The following is a 10,343-nucleotide window of genomic DNA, read 5'->3' on the forward strand; positions in this document are numbered from 1 at the left end:
ACAGCGGGATGGCGGCACTGTGCCTCCCCGCTGTCCCCCGAGCTTGTGGGGCTGGCTGATGTCTGCCCGGCGCGCAGGCGCCCTGAAGCAGAGCGCCCCGCGCGCCGGACGGCAGGCTGCTATCCGCAGCCTAGGGAGCCCTGCGGGAACTCCCACAGGGTTCCCCAAGCTGCGGATATCTGCCCGGCGTGCGGGGTGCTCTGCTTCAGGGCGCTTGCACGCCGGGCGGCAGGCTGCTATCCGCAGCCTAGGGAGCCCTGCAGGAACTCCCGCGGGCTCCCCAGGCTTGCTGCTAGCTTCCTGAAGCCTGGAGAGCGAGAGGGGTCAGTGCGCACCGACCCCTCTCGCTCTCCAAGCTTCAGCGAAAGCCTGTATTCGCCCCATAGGACGCACACAGATTTCCCCTTCATTTTTGGAGGGGAAAAGGTGCGTCCTATAGGGCGAAAAATACGGTATGTCTACAAGAGTAGCTGACAAGCCTGGCATTGTGAAACAGGCTCGGAAGAAGTATTCTGTGTTCACGGACATCACTTGTTAATTCCTTGTTTTTATATTATAACTTGAAAAGTTATTTTGCTTTTAAATTTGAACAACAAGTGGCTCTTGCATTCGTGATCCCTGCTGCTTTCAGATGGTCCTTGCATCTACATTGAAAGTAAAAGAAATGCTGAAGAGCCCAGGTGGGGAGGCTGTGTGAAGTTTGCATGCTGTAGCAAAGGGGTAGTTCCCTTTCCAGTTTAATTTCTCAAATTTAACTGAAAAAGTGCCTTGCCTCTTCAGCACTGTAAGGTGCTATGATGGAAACTTGTAAGAAACCTGTTTGCCCCCATATGCATGCATAGTTTGATCTAGAGCAATGCAGCAGTTAGTTCATAAACCATTGCTATCATCTAAAGAAATAAGCAGTAAACCAATAAAAAAATGAGCTGCAAGTACAATAACAAAAGTAGGGATCACATACTACATTTTTACAAGCATATAGAAAGCAACCTTGAGTTAGTGGTGCAAATGCCATTGCTGAATTTTAACAAAAAAATTGTATTATTAGTACTTCATTTTTTTAAAGTTCAATGAAGATGCATAATCAGCATGGTTAGTCTTTATGTATTGTGATCCTTTTCTTTTCGGCACAGGATGAAATAAAGAGTTTTTAGTGTTTTTCTTGAGTAAGAAAGAAAAACTTCCTCTTCAACCAAACACTGTAGGATAGCTTTAGAAAAATTGAAAAATAGTTTTGGTTTCTAGCCTTGGTAGGTCAGAAGTATGTCCTTTGTCCCCTTAGCTACAGACTCCTAATAAAAGTTGGGGAACCAAAGAAACCGTGGCACTCTTGTACAAAATGAATATACAGTAGTACATAATAGTTTTGTATTTTTCCGCTAATGACACATCCAGACCGAGGTGGTATTTTAAGTGATAAGTTGTAAAAACTGACTCACTATCTCCATAAAATGAATTCAGCAATAGAGACCTACCCAATAGATAAAAAGAGTGTTTTGTTCCCTTCTCTCTAGCATGAAGTGTTCACTCTGATGTGGACTTTCACCAGCAGTTCATTTGCTTTGGCCTAATTTCCATTTCAAGGGCATTTTTTATGTATGTATGGAAACACTATAATATAGGTGGACTTTATGTGGCACAAACATAGAGAGTGGTATGCCATCAAGTTTTACTTAGAGTAGACCCATTGAAATAAATGAACATGACTAAGTGATGGCCATTAATTTATGTAGATCTACTCTGAGTAAAACTTACCACCTAGAGTGCTGCACCTAGAAGACCAGAAACTGTATGATCCTTTACAATAATTTAAAACTCTCTTTTGGACATTCGGTCAGTGATACCATAAAACGAGTGAATTTGAGAATACCTGTAAGTTATCGAGCAGGGTCTGAAAATCCTATATCTCACGAACCTGGAAATTGACACTTGGTTCAGCGAGTCCACTTTTTCATAAAGGTATTTACAATGAGCGTTCTTTAAATTACTGTGCCTTGATATATGTATTCAGACACTTTGCACTATGGGAATTAAATAATAAAACAAACTAAAATATTGGAGGGGAGACCAGCTATGCACTCAACAATTCAAAGTCTTGAATGTTTATATTATATATATATATATATATATATATATATATATATGTTTTCGTAGATTTTCACGGGTACAGGAATGCAGGTTTTGGTGTCCTCGGGTGTCTTCCCGTGTAAAAGTTGGGGTGTCTAGGCGACGTTTCGACGAGGTCAAAACGTTGACCTCGTCGAAACGTCGCCTAGACACCCCAACTTTTACACGGGAAGACACCCGAGGACACCAAAACCTGCATATATATATATATATATATATATATATATATATATATATATATCAGAAATGCAGTAAGTTAAATTGCTATGTACCTAAGTAAAAGCTGATTTGCTTTGTTAGACTTCCGATGATGAACCATCAACTACAGGGAAACAAAACCAGTGGCACAGTCGGCCCATTTCTGAATGGACAACACAACAGGTGTGCCATTGGCTAATGGGAATGAATATGGAGCAGTACATTGCGGAATTCACAGCCAAATGTATAGATGGACAGCAGTTAATGCTGCTTGACAGTGACAAGTTGAAGGTAAGCTTGTATACCTGCTGGCTTATGCCAAGCCAAAACTATGCACTGAAAATCTGAACACACTTAATAATATAAGTACAAAAAGGTAAAGGACCCCCGACAGTTAAGTACAGTCGCAGACAACTCTGGGGTTGCGGTGCTCATCTCACTTTACAGGCCGAGGGAGTTGGCATTTGTCTGCAGACAGTTTTTCCGGGTCATGTGGCCAGCATAACTAAGCCGCTTCTGGCGAAACCAGAGCAGTGCACAGAAACGCCGTTTACCTTCCCGACGGAGCGGTACCTATTTATCTACTTGCACTTTGACATGCTATCGAACTGCTAGGTTGGCAGGAGCAGGGACTGAGCAACGGGAACTCACCCCATTGCGGGAATTCGGACCGCCAACCTTCTGATTGGCACGCCCAAGAGGCTTAGTGGTTTAGACCACAGTACCACCCACGTCCCTAATTAAGTCCTTAATACCGCGTCCCTAATATACTGTTAAGTACTGTACTGTATAGTGTTATGTGTTGATAATTTAGGGGTTGGCTTCCTTCAATTCCTTGTTACATAAAATAGATTCATTTTACTGGGTGTTTTTGTTGTTGAATTAGGACACACATTTTTAACGTATCCTAAGTTAATGCATTAAGCTTTGACTGTATGAAATGTTAGTATGTTAAAAAGTAGTCAAAAAGGTTTTCTGGGCTTATCAGATGTTGCCATCTGCTGATAAAAAACTATACTGCACCATGCTAACAGAATGTTACTAACTTCTCATATTCCATGGCAGCACATCTGTTTGGCCTTCCTTTTGGCACCTCACAGCAGTCACATAAAGTAATGTAACCCTATTTGAGTATGTAGAACGTTGTATTTCTTTAGACCCTAACTATAGGGTGCTACTCTATTGGGACATGGGTGGTGCTGTGGTCCAAACCACAGAGTTTCTTGGGTCGGTAGTTTGAATCCATGCGATGGAGTGAGCTCCTGTTGCTTTGTCCCAGCTTCTGCCAACTTAGCAGTTCCAAAAGCATACCAGTGCAAGTAGATAAATAGGTACCACTGCCACAGGAAGGCAAATGGTGTTTCTGTGTGGCACTTGTCATGGTCCTCCAGCGGTTTAGTCATGCTGGCCACATGACCCAGAAAGCTGTCTGTGGACAAACACCAGCTCCCTCAGCCTTAAAAGCAGCATGGGTGCTGCACCCCATAGTCACCTTTGACTGGACTTAACCGTCCAGGGGTTCTTTTTTATAGGGTGCTACCATAAGGTTGAGGGACGCGGGTGGTGCTGTGGTGTAAACCACTGAGCCTTGCGCTTGCCGATCGGAAGGTCGGTGGTTCGAATCCCTGCGACGGGGTGAACTCCCATTGTTTGGTCTCAGTTCCTGCCAACCTAGCAGTTCAAAAGCATGTCAAAGTGCAAGTAGATAAATAGGTTCCTCTGGCGGGAAGGTAAACAGTGTTTCCATGCGCTGCTCTGGTTTCGCCAGCAGTGGCTTAGTCATGCTGGCCATATGATCCGGAAAAACCATCTGCGGACAAACGCTGGCTCCCTTGGCCAGTAAAGTGAGATGAGCGCCGCAACCCCAGAGTTGTTTGTGACTGGACGTAACTGTCAGGGGTCCTTTACCTTTTTACCATAAGGTTATTTTTGAAGAGAGTTGTGCCAGTCCAAAGAAGTTGCTCTGAAGCCCAGCAAAATTAATAGGTTTTAAGGTAGCTGCAAGCAACTTGTCCTCTTACTACCAGCACCTCAGCACTGTGAATGAAAATGGCCACTGCACCATGCCTGAGTAGGTAAACTTTAGTATGATCTGGCCTGGATACAGATAACTACTGATAGCAATTTTCATGGCTATTGAAGCATTCCCTTCATCTTTTGAAGCCCCATGAATTGTTGTTGAACAGTCCAGTTCACACTAATCTTTACTCGCATGATCATGGGTATACTCATGAAGACATTTTATGACTGTTAGTGAATATGAGGGAAATGTGTGGATTCGCCCCTTAAGGTTGCTTCTTCCAACTATGTATTTAGGAGTCAAGGAAATTTAAGTATTTCACATTAAGCTGTCCCATGTTTGTACTACTTGCAAACCATTCTTGTCTGCGCTAAGATGCTTTTTGTTCTGACTACAACATTTCTCTTCAGCTTGTTTAAATCATTTGTATTCCTTCCATAGATTTGCTGAATTTTGTAGTTTGCAAAAAAAAAAAAAAAGTTTGGATGTTGTTTTTGTTGTAATGATAATTAATGGTTGTGAGTACTGCTGAAAATGTTTTTTTAAAAAAACAACAATCCAAAACTCATGCAACAACAAAGGGCATTGTTTATGCTGCAAATATTTCTACTTCGTAGAATATAATAAAATGTGTTTTTTTCTATGAAAGGCCCTGGGAGTATCCAGTCAAAATGACCGATCAACAATAAAGAAGAAAATTAAAGATATTAAGAAAGCACAAGAGAAGCTGGAGAAACAGAAAGAAAAGTTTCAAAAGAAAGAGAAAGAAGTCCGGAAAACTGGCAGAGTGGTGGCCACCGTAGAATCAAGCTGCTAAAATTCTTTAAAATATCCTATGCAACTACTTAATCTGGTGTAGTCACAAGGGCTAGTGGAACTATGCCAAGGTAATGTTTCAATATCTTTATTTTTATCAGACTCCCTTCAGCTTGAAGAAGTGTCACAATTGTATATTACTGTATAATTATGAATGGGGGAGGTGGGAAGTGATAGCTTTTACAATATAGGTTTTTTAATCTCCCATTTCTACAGCCCTTCCCTGTTTATATGATTCATCAAATGAAATATTTTCCATTTTTTTATATTTAGATCGTTAACTTGTACTAATGAACAGTAAATTAACTTTGCATTAAGTAATGTGTATATATGTATTACTTATTCTAGGTCCCTGAAGTGTCTATCAGAAGTATATACAGTTTTGATGAATAGGATGTGAACATAAATTGCAGTATAATGTTGGGTGGTATCTGGTATAGAGAGACAGTATCAGGTCATTATGTTCTGTTGAAGAGAAGTTTGTTGCCACTAGTGTTGTATAGAGGAAAAATTAAGTTTAAAAAATAATAGAAAATTAATTTAATCGTATTTTGACTTAATGATGTGTTTAAAATCCTGTATTTTCCAGAGTTCATTTTAAATTCAAAATGTATTGTAGTAATATAATTCATGACTTGCATCTTGGCTTTCTTATTTTCTAAAATAAGATAACACTAAGTTTCTAAGCTGAGTATGTTGAAGCAGGATTTCAAAGTTTATTGATCAATTTTATACACTTTTGTATGGACTATGGGGTTTTATAATCCATGTAAGATCAAATTGTAATACATGCATTACACTTTCCTACTCAAGATACTGAGGACCAAAAATATATTTTTACTAAATTTTCAATGTTATTGGTCTTCCTAATACCAGAATGGGAATAGCCGGAGGAGGTATGAATTGAAGCACTGGGTTTCTGCAGTGTGTATAATTACACTGTAGACTACGAAATGTCTTCCTGTTCATGAGTTGCATTTGTTTTCCAGAATAGTGTCAAACACAATTGCCATGTGCTGTTGGGTAACACATAATCTGTTGTAGGAAAAAATACACTACATTGGAGTGGCACTTTTGAGAAATGAAATAAATTTCATTCAAAAAAGAACTTGTATTTTGAAATTCTTACTATTATAACTTACATGTGCATGAATTAGTAACATGCTCCCATCTAATGAAATGATTATTTTGTAAGAAAACATTGAAAACTGCCAATTGTAAATTAAGACTACAGTAAATGAAATGCACATTTTGAGCATTTTCAAAATATCTTGGATTCAAGGAACCAAGAATAGGAAAAAATGTGTATTGGTATTATTGCATGAATAAGAGACAGGGTTTTAGTCATCCAGGTTTGACTCAGAGTAGACCTGCTGGAATTAACCCAAGTTCATCATGTCTTATTTCTGTGGGCTTACTTGGAGTATAACTAACATTGGATACAAGTGGGCTAGAGTATTGAGAACTTGTGCAATGAAAAAATGTCTCCAGATTTGGAGTCACTTTGCTCCCAGTGCTGTTTCTATCACGTAACTATGGAAGTGTATACTTGATGTACTGTTTTTAACACTGATTGGGAGCTGCCCAGAGTGGCTGGGGAAACTCAGCCAGATGGGCGGGGTATAAATAATAAATTATTATTATTCTTATTATTATTCTGACCGAATTAAGCCTCCCAGGAGGTTTTTGCTCTAGGAACCTTAGTTTGCTCAGAATTGAGTATACACTTCCAGAGTTAATGCTAAATACATTACTTCTGGTAAATGAACTACCATAACCACTAGAGAGCTGTGAAAATTTGTGTCCAGGCTCTTCTACCCATGTACTATCTGAAACCAAAGGAGCATATTGGTTGCTAGATGTGAATTCCGCCCCCCTCCAGCTTTCCTACCCCACTACTATGGAAGAGTACCTTTTCCCATTGCATGTAAGGAAGATAGTTGTCAAGGTGAGCCTGTCTGGCAGTCCATAGATGTAACACACCTGAAGATTATCGCAGCAGAGGACTTGTGGGCCGCTAGATGTTGTCAGACTCTCAACTCTCACCAGCCTCAGCAACCATAACCAATTAGATGACTGAAGTTACAGCCTTAACAAGGGGCGACCCAGTGTTTCCACACTGAAGTGATAATACAAGACAGACCCCAGGAGTTATCATGCAATTAATCAATGGAGTGCCAGATTTTTTAAAATGCTTAGGATTTATTATTATAAAAATCACAGTAAGCCTCTTTCTTGCAAGCCAAAATTTTCACAGTACAATGTTAAAATTCCGAATACAAAATGCCTGGCTGTTGTAATGTTATTCTTCCACCTGCAATAGAAATTATTTCCAAATCTAGCTCTAGCAAGGGAATACACACGGCAACCATTTTGTGTGAGTTTTATTGGCATGCGACTGCCAATGCGAGCACTGTTTTCAGCCCCAGAAGGGAGCGGAATGTGGCTAGCTTATGCGCACTCCACTGACACACGAGATGACCCAGAACGCAACCGCTGTGCAAACAGGGAGTTGCCTGGAATATAAAGTAGCATTATAAATTATTTTCTCCCGAAATGCTTTATTCATAGGAATCAAACCTTAAAATAGCATTGTGCCTATGACCGAACAGCGAGTTTGCTACCACAAACAGTTGCTTTGGTTAGTGGTAAACCTTCAGTAGATTTTGATTGTTGAACATACTTAAAATAATCATCCAGCTGGGACAATGTGCAAGCGTATCCAGATGTGTACATGCAAATTCCCTGGCAGTCTGGAAGGCAAGCGTGGAAGTGGGCTCAACAAGCATCCATAGTACAGCAGTGCACATGCAGTTCCTCTGACTACTGGATCAGGACTGTAGTCCTGATTACAATTCATATTTTACATGAATAAAGGTAAAGGTAAAGGTACCCCTGCCCGTACGGGCCAGTCTTGACAGACTCTAGGGTTGTGCGCCCATCTCACTCAAGAGGCCGGGGGCCAGCGCTGTCCGGAGACACTTCCGGGTCACGTGGCCAGCGTGACATCGCTGCTCTGGCGAGCCAGAGCCGCACACGGAAACGCCGTTTACTTTCCCGCTAGTAAGCGGTCCCTATTTATCTACTTGCACCCGGGAGTGCTTTCGAACTGCTAGGTTGGCAAGCGCTGGGACCGAACAACAGGAGCGCACCCCGCCGCGGGGATTCAAACCGCCGACCTTTCGATCGGCAAGTCCTAGGCGCTGAGGCTTTTACCCACAGCGCCACCCGCGTCCCTCATTTTACATGAATAGAGGATACTAATTCCAGTATCTCGTTCAGCCCCTCCACCTCCAGATGATCAAACCTTCATAAGCGGCAGGCAGGTGCAAATGTGAGTGTTGTTGGTTTTTTATGATGCCAAACCTACTGTACTCTTTGTTTACTAGCTCACGGAGCAGAAATGTTTTACTTCCAAAGACTGTGATACCTTAAAGCAGTAGCTTGGTATGTCTCTAATTTGAAAACTTCCCTACTAAGCTGCTATTGCTTATAGCCAAGGGCAGTTTCATTCTGCACAGCACATTCTATGAGCCAATTGACATAATGAATTTCCTAATAAGATGCTCCAAAGTGCAGGTGGGTCTATTTTGCTGTTTCCCCACTATCACCAAAAATCTTAACGCATCATTTGGCACTGCCATCACTCTGAAAAGGGTTTCATTCCCGAATAAATATGTTTACAGTCATGGCACTGTACTCTTTAATCCGGCATCTCTGTTACTGCAAAGTGGCTAAACTGCATTCTTTGATTTCTGCGTGTGCATCTTAATGGAGGATCTTGCCTAGGAGGCATCACATGAACATTGCAATTGTGGAGGTGAATTAAACGTTGGCGGCAAAAATTGTCAAGGGAGAGCTAGGAACCAAAGAGAAGGTGAAGAGAGCATTATCTATTTTATGCCACATTTGCTGGATATAAAGGAATTTAAATGCAACACCAAGTTAGGACCGGAGGTTTATGCAGCAAATAAGAGTTTGTGTCTGTTGAGTAAAAATGTACCATAGCTGCTTTAGATGTCCGGGTGTGTGAGCAACTGTTTTTCCCTCCACTGGCAATGCAAGACTATCTGGTTGGTTTATGGCTCCACCAGGTGGTCAAAGGCAGGATGAACATTTTAAGAAGTAGGCAGTTCCCATAATCCAGTTCACTCCTGCTGTTGGCAAAAGCAGCAATGTCACTTTAAACTTCCACTGGCTTTTGTCCTCAGGTCAATGTTTCTTGCTTTTGCTACCTTTCCCCCCTTTTTTCTTGGTCCTACACTGTTTTTCTCAGTCCCGCTCTCTATTGGACTTTAGTTTCTCATTCCTCAACCCATCACTTTCTCTGCTCCCACTTTACTGTCATGACCTATTTTTTATGCCCTTCTCTCTCTGCTTAATTTTCAAAAAATCCTTCTGTCTCTATCTTTCTCGTCCCTCCACCATTCCCTTGCGCACTGACTGTTGAGGAAGGTAGCTGTGTGTGTAGCGGAGCTGCTGAAACATGCTCTTACTTGCACCATCAGGGCCTGTTACCTTGGGCACATATGTTGAACACAACCCGATTACAGCCAGACAGCAGAGCTGCTTCTGGCTTCTGAAAGCAGTCCTTCTGCAGCCCCTGGCAGCTCCTTAGCCTTTCCCTTTCCTTTCTCTGTGTGATCTTTCTCCCAGTACCTTCACGAGATACTGTAAAATTGGTTCCTGTGCTTAGGCTGAAGAAGCGTTTGGTAAGAGCATCTCTCTCTCTCTCTCTCAAAAAAAATTCTTTTTCTTTGCTGGAGTGGGGGTCCCAGCCTAGTTGGGGGTAATTTTTGGTACATCCCATCTATATAGCCATGTGTTGTCAGTTGGGAAAAAATACCAATTGGTACCTACCTTAAGGGTAGCTTTCATTAGCACCACAAGGCTACTGCACCCTACTTTTAATGACTGCAACTTTAATATTCACTCATTCCCATGCAAGTAACCTGAATTTTTATTTATATATAGAGACAGACAGACAGACAGACATACACACGTGGAAGTCAGGCCTAGCTGATCCTTGTTCTCTCAGTTTCTTGTACTATACTTACATTTTAGGTTCGCTCCTGTGACCTACTTTGGGCTTAGCAAGTCTGCAAACTAGATTGTGGGAGCTCTTTACTTCCCAAAATGTTTGTTCTACCTTCAACCACCAGTTGGAACTATAACCCAACTC

At 41.5% G+C, this 10,343-nt stretch overlaps 1 protein-coding gene and 1 long non-coding RNA gene across 3 annotated transcripts in view; both read left to right on the forward strand.

Moving 5' to 3' along the window:
* LOC310689657 (neurabin-1-like) overlaps positions 1-6,269 on the forward strand; it is a 40,437-nt gene extending 34,168 nt beyond the window's left edge. For both annotated transcript variants that reach the window (XM_083467481.1, XM_083467482.1), the window contains 2 exons: positions 2,428-2,616; positions 4,995-6,269. In XM_083467481.1, the coding sequence (XP_083323607.1) occupies positions 2,428-2,616; positions 4,995-5,162 (357 nt within the window). In that variant the 3' untranslated portion in view covers positions 5,163-6,269. The remainder of the gene's footprint in view (positions 1-2,427; positions 2,617-4,994) is intronic.
* An 806-nt stretch (positions 6,270-7,075) lies between these two features.
* Positions 7,076-9,894, forward strand: LOC310691084. Its single transcript, XR_014518321.1, has 2 exons — positions 7,076-8,038; positions 8,418-9,894. It is a non-coding gene; the product is annotated as an uncharacterized lncRNA (long non-coding RNA).
* Positions 9,895-10,343: the final 449 nt, after the last annotated feature.

This window comes from Podarcis liolepis (assembly GCF_965112155.1).
Source record: "Podarcis liolepis genome assembly, chromosome: 1".
Classification (NCBI taxonomy): domain Eukaryota; kingdom Metazoa; phylum Chordata; class Lepidosauria; order Squamata; family Lacertidae; genus Podarcis; species Podarcis liolepis.